Here is a 14246-nt window from a genome sequence, read left to right as displayed (position 1 = left end):
TTTTTAATTTTTTTGTCAAGGAAAATCGCTTCTTTTTCCCGTCTCGTTCACATGATGCGGTCATGTCATTTTTTGGAAGCTATTTATTGCTGCGCCTAGCTGTTGGAATTCTCATGGGTACTCTCTTGTACTCTGCCCCAAATTATGCGGCTTTCCGTGGGCCCGCTTGTCAGAGTCCGTCAGGGACAGGCGGCAAATAATGGAACGCCTGAAAGTGAAACGAAGCCTTTGCCTCCGGGCTCGTGTGTGAATTGTGATTATGATTTTTCTTTTTTCCTCTTGCAAGGAACGCTATTACGAAATTTTAAACTATTATATGTTAGTATACTTTGTAAATATAGAGCCATGATTTAGGTGTTCTTCCCTATATTCTTGTCAGTAAAGCCATGATTTAGGTTGTTCGGCTATACAAATTTTGGCTTGTTTCGACTTGTCTCAGCTTATTTTCTAATACTATTCATTCTACCAGCCGAACACTATTTATTTGATCAGCCGAACAGCCTTACCCGCAAGTGCAGTTCTATAAAACTTGAACGCATGTCCAAAAGTTGAAGTACTTGAAATAACAACCCGACAAAAACAACGTTTAACTGATCTTAGTAGAAGTTTGCTGATATTCTCTTTGTTCCAGAACATAGCTGCGATTAAGTTATCCTAAATTAAATGTTATTATTTTATCAACAATATCTCTAAAAATAATTAATTTCAAATATAAAAGTTACATATTATGGCAACTAAATTTCATGATGAATAAGTTAACATTATTCTTATTTACCAATTTTGTAGTTTTCTTTTTATTGATGGTAACATTAAAAGTATTTAATTTCGTGATGTAGCGTAGTGGTTACAAGAGTCTTAGTAGCACTTCATGTCTTGAGTTCGACTTCCTATGGGAACGAATATTTTAGAATTTAACGACGTTGTGCTTTTAGTGGTAGGCAACATTCTTGTTTATAGCGAGACGTTTGTGGTGATTTTATTAATCTCGAGAATTTATCGGCTCAGTCTTCGAATATGCTCGTAAAAGTAAGGTTTGCGATCGTTCATTCATAGGGGTGAGTATGCGTGTTATGAGTTGTTATGAGTATCTGAGTTGTACTGTGTATATTGGAACGGAGGGGAGTACACGGCTAAATCATTGTTACTTCTGCCCATATACAGAAGTGCAGTTATGCACAATTTGAATACACTAGCTTGCTGGAAGGACATGACACAAGTATTTATTTTTTACTAGGCTTCAACTCAAGTTTTGTTTTCACATGGTTATGTGCAACTTGAATATATGTCTAAATATATTGAAGGTAAGGACGATGAAAGGTAACATATACTTATTAGTAAATGCATAGATGTGATGAACTAAAAAAAATCTGTAAAACACATTAGATATTGCCTAGCTCCTCCAATTTTGATTCTCTTTGGACACCACTAAAGTTGAGAATTCCTTATTTGACACTAAAAATTTAGCTTCCCTATTTGATACTGAGTTAAACATTCATTACTTATTTGACACATCCGTGTGTTCGGCCAGCTAACTCAGACTAATAGCAACGTTACAGGGGCGGGCCCCATTGAATTCAAAGGTATTCAACTGAATACCCATTATTTTTAGACAAAAATTTGCTATATATATAGAGTATACTCTATGTATATGATTCAAAAAAGCAAAAATAACCCAACAAACCAAACTACTAGAGTCTCAATCTCTCTTTCAGCCCAAAAAACTTCAGCAGCCCAACTTCCCTCCTCCACCACCGGCCCACATACCCCAAGGCCCAAAAATAAGTTATCACACTGGTTTCCCCAAGGGCCAATCCCCCTTCCAGTCTCACGACGGAGCTCGATCGCCGGCCCCGTACCAAAGACACAATTACGAGGTCTTAGCACCAAGCATAATTAACAAGTTGCTGACTCTGATTCAATGTTCTAACCGGCAATTCCCATAGCGAGGAGACCGAAGGCAAGATTTTGCTGTTGGAGTCGTGAGCAATGCAAGCCAACCTGGGTGCCTTGTCGATGAGCTCTTGGAAGTAGCTCTCGCCCAAGCAGTGGTAGCTCTCGCCCAAGCAGTGGTGGCTCGCGTCGTAGACGCCGCGGATGACGGGCACCGGCTTGGTCTTGCTAACTGCCGTCATGCGCACAGACCCTGGTACGCGACCCACCTGCGCCGCAGCCTGCTGCGTGCGCGACAGCACCGAGTGGAGCGCCGCCGCCGCCACAGACGCTATCTCCGCCCCCGCCACAGCCAACCATGCGGCCTCGACACCTCTGCCACCGCCGCCATGAGGGGTTGGTAGTGGCTTGGTGCGAGCTGCGCTGCAGCCCGTACAAGAGCCACGTGTCCACCGCCTCCCTAGCCGGTGATGAAGCGCGGGGCATGCACGTTGTCCTCAGTAATGTGTTCGTGGGCGGGTAGAGGCGGCAACCTAGCGCGCGGTGTAGGGCGGCCCGGCGCAGCTGCGTAGGCGGCGCACATCTGCGTAGTGGCATACCAGCATACCGGGTGCCAAAAAAATTTGGCCCTTTAAAAATTTTGAATACCCAGAGCCCAAATCTTGGGCCCGCCCCTGGCAACGTATGGGTTCTGCTCTCTATTTTCTAAACTAAAAGAACTATCAAATTACATTCAAAATTCATGAAACTTTTTGAGAATATAAAGGATGGAGAAGAACCCATTTTTGTATAAAAACACATATGTAGAATTTAAGATCTTAAAAAACTACATTCTCCAAAGTGGGCTACTTTCAAAAATTATCCAAATTTTTAGGATAAAAAAATACTAACCATCAATTATGCAAAAATACCTAATATTCATATAGTGGGATAAACTAATTCATAAAATACATTATATCATAAGTGCAAAGAAAATTTGAACCTCTTAAACAAAACAAATTTAAATTTGTTTAACCAAATTTTTTTTGAATAACTTCAAGATTCTCTAAGTAGTGTATGATAAAAAATGCCATTATAGGATTATTATGTATATTTAATAAATTTTTTAAAGTAATGTTGTGCCCTAAAAATGTAGGTAGACTTAAAAAGTAGCATATTTTGGTGATTTTTTAATGTTTAAGATTTTTAATTTTGCATATGTGTTTTTTACGAAATGGATTCGTCTCCATTTTGTTATACCCCTAAAAAATTTCTTGAATTTTTAGGTGATTTAATAATTGTTTCGGCAAAGGAAGAGAGAGGAGAAAGTCCACAAGTTACTGTTTATGTGAGATAACTAACGGAATTGATGGAAGTGTCAAATTGGAAATGAAAGTTCAACTCAGTGTCAAATAGGAAAGTTAAAAATTTCCAGTGTTAAAGCATCAACTTTATTAATGTCAAGTAAGAAATTTGAATACACTAGCTGGAAGGACATGACACAAGTATTTATTTTTTTACTAGGCCTCAACTGAAGTTTTGTCTTCGCATGGTTCATTGCCGCTGTCTTATGGCAAAATACAGAAGTGTAGTTATGTGCAACTTAATATATATCTAGAGATATTTGAGGTAAGTACCATGAAAGGTAACATATACTTATTAGTAACTGCCTAAATGTGATGGACTAAAAAAAATTCTGCAAAACACATTACGTCTTGCCTAGCTCCTCCAATTTTGATTCTATTGAGATAGGCGGGGAGGTATATGAGGTTGGTAAAGTGCAAGTTCCTGGTGGCAGTAGGTGAGTTAATTTGTGTAAATTCAAGAGTCTAATGAAATTAAACCAAACACTTAGAGCCTTAGATGTATGAATAACTGAGCATGTGCAAGGGCCAATCTTTTCCTCGCTCTTATTCAGTTATATTCAGTAAAATTAAGTAGGCATATATATTCCGGTTAAGTTGAATGCTGATTAACTATTGAGCAGTGCCTCATATCATTTTTCAGGATAAATCCAACAAACATCAACCTTACCTTTTCAATTTTTTACATGATATGAATCCTAAATATATTTATATTTTGGATAGGACAAAAGTATGTTACGGCACTATCAAGTTAAACTGTTGTTAATTAGTTCTCTCCATTCTTGTTTGTCTTGTTGACTAATCTTTGAGCCTAATACTTCTCTTGAAAAGGTCTTCATATATTGATATGTAGTACTAACTTTATAATCCACGAAAGATTTGAATGCGCAAACTAATTATGCAACTCAGTGCTCATGTAATCAATCTTTCAAGTTTATCAACTATCAAAAATTTTAACTTATTTTTTTTTAACTTATAGCTGATGTAACGCATCAATAGCAGAGAGTGGCAACTTTCTCGTACAACATTTTGCTTTCTCCATAAATCCATTACAAAAAATCCTAGCCGCCATACCGGCACTAGCTGCTCAACGATGTCCAATCAAGCGCAGATGCGTAGCCAAGCAGAAGAAGGCCGCACTCAATTCCATGAGCAGCTGCAGTTCTAGTGAACCCAGAATTCAAAACTCTGATCCATGCAAAATGAATAGAGCACATGTCCTGTAGCAATTGAACTGTGGTATCAGACAGCAAGATCAAACGCTTTCGGTTCGTACACCAAACCCAATAAAAAAATGGTTTGCATGCAGAGGAAAGAGAGACGGAACTGAACTGACTACTGAGCCTGATAAAAAAAGGGTTATGGTCAAAGCTGCACCTTACTATATTAAAAAAACCTTGCCCGTGTATTCAGAACACCTATATATAGTAACTATATTAAAAACGAAACAAAGGGAGTACTAATATAAAGCAAATTTACATTTTCAATATAACCGTAAAATCTGCTTATATGTACACTTGTTCTGAAAGAAATTGAAAGTGTTAGAAGAATAGTAGAATGGGAAGGATTGATTCTCATTGATGTGTTGTGTACAATATATACCCACCGAACAGCCAGGATGACCCCTTGGAGACACCCCTTCGGAGTGACCCTTGGAGGCATCCTTTCGTGGTGGTGGGATCCCCTTGTTGTAATTATCTGTATTACTATTTACATATAAGGACATCCTAATTGATCACTAATGTAACTGCTTGTTCCATAACACTCCCCCTTGATCAATTAGCTCCTTCTTGTGGTCTTGTAATCAATTGAATGACTTGTAATCAATCTTATAACTCCTTAAAAACCCTATGGGAAAAATTAGGAGATGCGATATAATATATAACTCCCCAAAAACCTTTCAGGAAAAATGTGAGGAGAATCTTTGGAAAACCTTGTGGGAAAAACCAAAGTAATACCGGTATACCAGGCAAAACTCCTTAAAACCCAGTGGGAAAATAAGAAGAAACACCATAATATACAATAACCAATGTCAGTAGACCCTTGAGATAACCCAAAGTCTTAGTCTAATAACACCTTGACCCTATGGTCAATATGCTTCAAATATCATCTTCCAAAAACCCCGGTGGGAAAAACTAGATGAAATAGCATATAACTTTATGTTGACATTGCCTCATCAAAAACTTTATATGAGAAACCTCAAAAAAAAACTCACATAAAGAAAAGAGTACAATGTGTCATATGTCCCAATATCATCCACCAAAAACCCCTTTGGTAAAAATGGATGATATGACATAGTCTTGTGTCGATATTGCCTCATTAAAAACTTTATATGAGAAACCCAAAGAGAAAAACTCATACAAAGAAAAGAGTGCAATATGATATTTTCAACAAGTTATTAATCAGAGAGACGAGAGACTCCCCCCCTGAAACTTGCAAACTTTTCGTACCAATGTATTCTACACATATGAGATGTGGAGTATAGTAGACCTTTGTGAATATCTCTTCGAGATTATCACAAGTACTTAGTTTGCAAATATTCATATGACCATATGACCTATAGAACAAAACCATCTTAATGCAAAATATTGCATTAAGTATAACTTGTATCCATCTACACAACACAAGCTGCATTACCTTTATAGATAATGACATTTGATTCAATAAAATCGATACCACATATCTTCAGTATGTGATATATCATTCTGTCAAGCTATACACATTCATGTATAGCCTTGTACAAAACAATATCAGAATGATTAGTGGAACTAACCATTAAATGTCTACTTAAAGACTATTACAGAATGGTCTTTCCATATTACTGTAAAGCTTATTTTAATGATCTGGAATTTTTGGGATCTTATGGATAACCAGAATCATAATATCCATGTAATCGGATCATGGATTATACCAAGTCCATTTGTGCTATTTTAAGATATCAAAGATATTCTTTAACTTCAATCTACCAACCTTAGGTAGAATAGCGCTGCTATTAGATAGCAAATTATTGCAAAGACAATATCCGGCCGGGAACTTTTGCAATATATGTATTAGCGCATAAATAGCACAGAGATAATGGACCACATGTCCCATTATCTTAATTCAATCACTATAGCATAAAACAATCTCCTCTTATATGTTTCTCTATCATGATGTAGAACCACCATAGGATTCCCTTTCATATTAATTGATTCAATATGATGTGGATATAGATAGCTTTACTATAAAAACCTGGGAGAAGATACTTGGATTCTAAACACAAAATAAAATTTTGGTTTAGACTGTTATCTTCTATCTGTAACCTCCGTCTTTAGATTACAACGTGTTCTTGACAAGTGTTCATTACCAATGATGTCAAGATTATTGATGATCATATAATACTAGAAAATCCAATTAAGGATTCTGAAATGAACACCACGTGTAATCAATCATTGATCCCTTCAATTTAAGAAATACATAAAAAGTCGATTGTACCAAATTTGACTTAACTTCTTTAAGTCATATATCGACTTAAGAAATGCACTGTATATGTTGCGATTTTATATATAAGTAACTATTGGTATGTGAACTCCTTCCCGGAAGTTTCACAATATACTGAATCAAGTGATCATATGTAATCACTACATCTATCAACTATCAACTGTAAAGATAGATGTCTTTGTACTGCCAGTCAAAAGTTAGTATCGGAAATTTATAATTTACTATGGGGAATAACCTGTATTGAAAATCAATGCTCCGGGCTTTGCGTAAACCCCTTGTGCTACTAGTCTTGCTTTAATCTCATCACCTCATTGTTCTCAATCCATTCTAGGATGAAAACACTTTTGTACCCATAGTAAAGGTACATCTAGGTGTTGGCTTTGCTACCAAAAACACCTCTCTTCTGGTGAGCAAGACTATCTCTGTATGTATAACTTTACTCAACAAGCTCCAGTAAGAGTGACAAAGCACTCTGCCATGGTCTTATTAACTGGATAAATTTGAATAATGTATACAATTTATTCAGAGAAGTTTGTATCGATACATGTAGTCTTTACATGAAATAATTCTCCGGTTATCAAAACCTAAAAATGAACCCTAAATGACTCATCGTGACTTCCTTAAACGAGAGTCAGGGCTTTCCGATATCCCAGCATTAGTATTTTGGTGCACCTCTGAGCTGGGTTGTGGATTATAAATATCCACAAGACATAAAATGTCCTCTAAGTTTCTTTCAACCAAAGTTGAGTTGCATTTACTACTTTAGAAGAAAAGTCTTCTATTGCTAGCATGAATAATCCTTCTTTATGGCCATACTTCTCCCCCTCTTATTTACAATTGGGAGTTGAGTGGTTTTACTTAGTACCACTACTCTTTCTGGCACATACTTGTATCAGATTAATGATTAGTAAATGCATGTGGCAGTTTATTTGCAATACTATGCAAATCAATAATTCTTTGAACTCAAAGTTCAGTTAATTTAGTACGTGATCCTGAGCTTGAAATGTTTCATGCATTCAAATATTTTCCGGGCATTATATATGGTACTTCTAATATCCCCCTAATGCCTGGAAAAGCTCATTTATACTAAAATCCAGCATACCAGTTGTAAATAGATCCTCTCTAAGAGATCTAGATATTGAACAATCGACGGAGATTTGAAATCTTAGATTGATCCCCAGTTTCCTGTGTGAACCCATCAATGTATGCTGCAGTGGTGAGAGTGGTACGTATACAACGTAACTCAATCTTACGCAAATAGAAAATCTTCATAGATCTCTACATACTAAATGCATATGGGGGATATGCAGTTAATCATAAGTCAGGGGTGTGTAAGTCCACCTGACTCCAATACGAAGTTGGCAATAGTAATTTACTAATAATGGTCCTACTATGACTTAATGCCATACTTCTAGATTCTAATTTATCCTTTTGAATATGTAACTAAAATTTTGTTATACCAAACAATCGTCATTGTAGATATAAAAGCTCAGTAGTATTCGGGATAATGCTCATAACAAGAGGCATTATCTACCAAATGCATGGCTGAGTGTGTAAACTTTACACACTCTAGATCATCTCATAGATGTATCTATACAACCATGAAATGCCTGAACTGTCCATACAATCTTTGTATCGGACTCATACATATTCTTTTGGATATGATCAAGGAATCTAAGAAGGTTAATCTAATTTTAAGATAAGACGGTCTTAAAATTTGTGTCCCTTTGGTACTTACCGTATCCATACTGTGGGAAAATTATGACCAAAAAAATTGCTATTAATTTTTCATGCATCCCTTTGGATGGGCAAGTTGATCCTTCCAAATCATGAATGGATCAACAATGTGAAAAATTCTAATACGCAACATATTGTACGGGATGGTTGTATGCATAATACAACCAAAATGAGATCCATCTCATTACTTATATGCCATATCCAAAGTTATCTTTTTGTGTTTCCCTAAAAACACATATGGATATCTCTATACTTTAGTAAAATATGAGTTGAATTAGGACATAATTAAATGTTCTCAATTGTTTACTCATATCCTTAGGAAGAATGATAGTGGAGAAGAGTCGACCAAACTATCATTGCATCCATCAGCGATAGCCAAAATTATTCCCTCTTCTTGTCATAAGAACAAGAAATATTTTGTTACCGTAATTATATAGTTTGTGGTACAAATTTCCACTAGGCATATATCATTCCACATTGGAATGATTTCCGTATAATCTATATATGACAAGAAATTAATGAAATTCTTGTCAAATATATAGAAATCCATAAATATTGTCGAGTATCAAATCTGATACTCACGATAGTTATGCATTGACAACAAGTGTTACAACATATTTCGATGGACCATGAGATTATTCTAAATCTCGAATCAAGTCATTCAAATTATAATCGATGATCTTGTTGTCCATGAATTTTAGGTTCTCTTATGAGAAAAATAGAATTGTTTGTTATGCGATCTTATAAGATCCAGTAAAAACAATCAATTTTCTAGAGAGCTTCAAGTGTAGGATTAAAAACCCTGTATGTCGTAGCTCCTGTTTTATCCCTTATTGATGCTTTATATAGATCAAGTTTTCCTTCCATAAGATATTTTTATCAATAATCTTTATGGATATTGTGTATTAATAACAATAAGGCACAATTTTCTTTGATCTATAATAAACGACCCCTAATTGAGGGTCATTAATTTTTTTATTAGTCTATGAGATAAAACTAATTAATGTCCATTGTCCATGTGGGATATTGATGCCATCAAGAGCGAGTTCAATAGACTCCTCAGAAGTCAATATCCAAAACATGTGACAAATCATTGATTTAATGAATTTACACCTAAGGTAAACTCAAATCACTATGGTGATATTGTAATATCAAATGCAATATTTTATAATTGTATATCTTATTATAGTTTTGGATCATTGTAGGTAACCATATAAATGTGTAGACCATACAACGAATCATCATAAATTTTGTTGATACACAAGACAAATAATCTCTATGTCAGAAACATGGAGTAGATCTTTATAGTAGGCAATGTAAATTGATGCCTAAGTGAAACGAACATGGCACCATTTATGCCATTTCGAGTGATTTTGGTGATCGAATGACAACGCAATCAATGGGACTAATATGATTTTGAAGAGACCGTGAAGAAATCCAAGTCGAAGAAATCAAGACAGAGATACTTTAGTAGCACCGGAAGAACCGATGCTATAGGCATCGGTGCATCCAATGGTTGTCGGATGATCCGATGGCCTGGCTTTTGATGCAAGTCTGTGAGGCACCGGTTGAACCGACGGATCCACGAAAGGCATCGGTGCATTGGGCATACTATGTTCCAGAGACGATGGCAAGCGCCCAGGAGAAGATTCTTCAGCACCGGTTGAACCGGTGAAGCATCGGTGCATACCATCGGTGTAATGATGTCAGCAGAAGAGTTGAGAGCTGTGAGTGACCGGATTAACCGACGGCTAAGCATCGGTTGAACCGGTGGTCACTGTGTCAGCTGTTAGGAGTTCAACGGCTACTTCGGGTCTTATGAGTGACCGGATGAATCGACGCTACCCAGACAGAGGCATTGGTTCATCCGATGGTACGCAGAATTTTGCTGACCGTTGGAGCAACGGCTCCACGACTTGGAGGCCTATATATATGGCATCCCCCAGCCATTTGAAGTTTGCTGGAGTTACTGGACATCCCACACACACCCAAGAACATCTCCAAGCCATACAAGAGCATCAAGATCATATCCTTAGCCCTTAGCACACTTTGAGAGTGTTGTGTAAAGGATTAGCTCTTAGTGAGTGAGATTGCAAGGCCTTGAGCCTTTGTGCTGTGGTTCTCTAGTGAACCAAAACAAGAGCTTGGTGCGCCGGTACCTTGGAGCTTTGAAGCTTGCCGGCAACGTCATCGACCCTCCGACTTGGTGTGGAACTGCGACGACATCTTTGTGCGGGGGACGCGGAGACCCCCATCCTTTGTGGAGAAGCTCCTTAGTGGAACCCGGGGCCAAGGTGACCGTGATTGTGTTCACGGAAGAGACTTGGTGGCCGAGTAGCAATACTCTTAGTGAGTGCTACAACAACGTGGATGTAGGTGTGCCTTTGTGGCTAACCGAACCACGGGATAAACACCCGCGTCAAGAGTTTGCTATCTCCTATCCCGCTCTTTAAGCTTCCGCATTTCATACTAGCAATTTGTGTGCCTTTACTTTCATAGAATAGTTTCTTGATAGGAAAGGCTATAGGTTGCTAAACTCTTTTGGGATAGGGGTTTCACACTAGAACAACCTAGTTGCACATCTAGATAGCATGTTTTAGTTTAAGTTTTGTGCAAACTAGTTGGAGCCATAGGTCTAAGTTTTTATTAGTGCCTAATTCACCCCCTCCCCCTCTTAGGCTAGAGCACCCGATCACTTTCACTAAGCAAGGTCTCTGGGCAGAACAATTCACAAAGAATTAAACTCAGCCTTTTCTTAGGACTCTACTACCTTGTGTAATAATAAAACAATATGATGACAAAGAGCAATCCAAAACCTTTATTTTGATTAAAAACACATAGTAGGTAATCATCAAGTTTAAGAGAAACAAGATGTAGACATCTCAGTAACAGGTGAATAGATCACTGCTATGGCACGGTCTCAAGGCAGGATAATTCATAAGGAATTAAACACAGCCAATGCCATTGTCTCCATTACCTTGTGTTAATTAATCAAAATAATCAAGATATGTATATTGCAAATTTTAATGATATTCATGACTTAGTTAAATTGCAACTAAGTCACTAGCAAATTTAACTTGTATGTGGTGCAAAAGTGTGGTTTGGGTGCACCAACATACCACGATTCTATTATATAATTACAAATGTAACCTATGTGTTGGTGCAAAAATAGGGGGTTTGGGTGCACCAACATAGCCAAAAAAATATTTATTGAAGTCACAAATGTAATACGTATGTGGTGCAAAGGGGGATTGGGTGCACCACATATTTCAAAAATATAATAGAATCAAGATAACATTGTAATATAATATAATATAATATAATCAAACTATAAATATATTACAATGACAATATCCAAATAGTAACAAAGCACAAAGTGCTATACTTGGGCAGTGGCATAATTTATGCAAAATCCCGTAGGTCTAAAGCAAAAATCCACTTCCTATGTTAGCCTTACTAGTAAAAATGGTTTTCCTACCATATTGCCTTTTTCGATTAGGCTCATATGAACCTAAAACAATCCATGCTTAAGTAACTATCAATTAATTAAGAGGATCTAGTTTTGTTGCAATTTAAAATTAATTTCTAAACAATAAATTGACAAACTATGTATATATAGACATGAATAAATTTCTGATCTTAGAAACAAACCATGTATAGGAGTAAAAACTCTATCATACTGATAAAATCTATGACTAAAGTAGAGAGTCATAGACACGGAAAAAATATGTCTAAAAATATTAACATAGTGAAACAACTACAATATATTATATTATGATGCAATTTATAAAGACTAGTAGGTCTTAAAAATTCATCTATTTGCACTAGGCAAATAATTTGCATCAAAAGGCATTTAAACACAAAGTTTAAAACAAGCATTTATAGCATCAATTATAAATGCAATATATTGCAGTGTTTTATCTAGTCTAGGAGTTAAAACAGAATAATCTAACACCTCTAATATAAATAAGTAGAACTGAATATTTTTTAAACATATAAATATATAAATATCGAGAGGTCTAATTGCAAAATTACTGGAGATAGAGAGGGACTCGGCTAAGCCTGTTGGCCTGCTTGGGCCTGCTAGGTCCGCGCGCGAACGCCGTTCGCCGCTGCAGAGGGCCGTCGTGAAGGAGCGCCCGTGTGTTGCCGTTCTTGGCACTGCACCGCCCCTGTGGAGGAGGGACGGGCACCGAGAACCCCGCGGGTGCCTCCGCTGCCGCCGTCGTCGATGGCCGCTGTATGCCGAGGGCCCCAGGCCTCTCTCTATTCTTCTCGTTGAGTTCTTAAACCACAGCACCAACCACTACTCCAGGGAATAGTGCGTCGGCCTTTCTTCTCAGCGAAAGCAACGCGTCCGATAACGTGTTAGAAGAAGAGTAGAATGGGAAGGATTGATTCTCATTGATGTGTATAATATATACCCACCGAACAGACAGGATGACCCCTTGGAGACACCCCTTCGGAGTGACCCGTTGGAGGCATCCTTTCGGGGTGGTGGGATCCCCTTGTTGTAATTATCTGTAATTACAATTTACATATAAGGACATCCTAATTAATCACTAATGTAACTGCTTGTTCCATAACAGAAAGAATAGAATGGAGAAGCAGATATCTGAATGCGGAGCTGATGGAAGTTCATTGTGTGCGACAGGGACAATCCCATCGTCCCTGCGCTAACTAGTCCCCCTTCACGTCCTCGCCCTCGAGGTGGTGCGTCCAATCGACGACCCCCTTGGCCATGTCCGTGAGGTAGAGGACGGCGAGGACCACCAGCACCGGGAGCACCACGGAGGCCTTCACCGTCACCCCCACGGTGATCCGCGGCCGCCTCCGAAGCGACTCGAGGTCCACCATGCCCAGCACCTCCAGGCACTCCGACCGGAACAGCGTGTGGCTGTAGTCCTTGCACAACGGGAGCAACCCCGCCGGCGCCGCCATGGTGTCCGTCGTCGCCAGCGCCGTCAACCTCAGGCTCTCCGGCCCCGACGACGAGCCCTGCGCCGGCTCTGCGCCGCCGGCGGTGGCATCGTCGTCACGCCGCGCGGCGGCGTGTGCCGCCGTGGAGAGGAGCCGCCTGCCGCCGCGGTAGCCCGGACCCGGTCCCGGGGGCCGGACGGGAAGGTGGTGAAGGACGTGATGAGCGGTGGGAGCTCCGAGGATCATTGAGGGGAGATTAGTTCTCTATCTGTCTGAGCCAGTTACTGATGTGTGTGCTTGAATATTGTAATGCACCTTGGAGCTGCTACTTATTTGTGCATTGCATATGGATTATTAACTTATTATTATTATTATTGAGGATGGCTAGATTTGGGTTTCGTCACGGAGGAGATGATAGGTTGCAGGGAGGGAAGCTCTTACCCAACAAGGCAAGCAACAGCAGTTGGAACACCAAGCAACCGAGCAAGAGAGCGACGTCTGCCTTCAATGCCAGTCAAAATCGGGGATAGATATTTTCGCGTGCATAAAACAGTTCACTACAGTATGAAATTTTCTTGTGTCGCATATTAATCGGTAAATTCAAAGATAATTTGTTGAACGGTGATGCAAGTTATTAAGATAATTCCCATGCTTCATGTCAGTCATGACAGCATGCTGAAATATGCACTCAATTATACCTTGAACGGTCATGCTTCATGTCAAGTCATGACAGCATGCTTCTTGCGTTATGGTCTCGATCGTCCATTTACAGTCCACCAGTTTACGTGGACGATGATCATTCCTATAGAATACCTATCATACGTCCGATCCAACACTACTTTACCCATGCTTCATGCCAGTCACGGTATCTTGCAT

At 38.7% G+C, this 14246-nt stretch overlaps 1 protein-coding gene across 1 annotated transcript; it reads right to left on the bottom strand.

Moving 5' to 3' along the window:
• Window positions 1–12830: 12830 nt before the first annotated feature.
• LOC120668488 lies at window positions 12831–13917 on the bottom strand. The gene has a single exon (XM_039948210.1). The coding sequence runs from the start codon at window positions 13614–13616 to the stop codon at window positions 13131–13133; it is 486 nt and encodes a 161-aa protein (XP_039804144.1). The 5' UTR covers window positions 13617–13917; the 3' UTR covers window positions 12831–13130.
• Window positions 13918–14246: the final 329 nt, after the last annotated feature.

Source organism: Panicum virgatum, chromosome 4N (genome assembly GCF_016808335.1).
Source record: "Panicum virgatum strain AP13 chromosome 4N, P.virgatum_v5, whole genome shotgun sequence".
NCBI lineage: Eukaryota > Viridiplantae > Streptophyta > Magnoliopsida > Poales > Poaceae > Panicum > Panicum virgatum.
This window is presented reverse-complemented; position numbering and strand designations above follow the sequence as displayed.

What these genes read in the sequence shown, in the direction of transcription:
- LOC120668488 (XM_039948210.1), bottom strand. Translation starts at nt 13,616, where the DNA reads ATGATCCTCGGAGCTCCCACCGCTCATCACGTCCTTCACCACCTTCCC.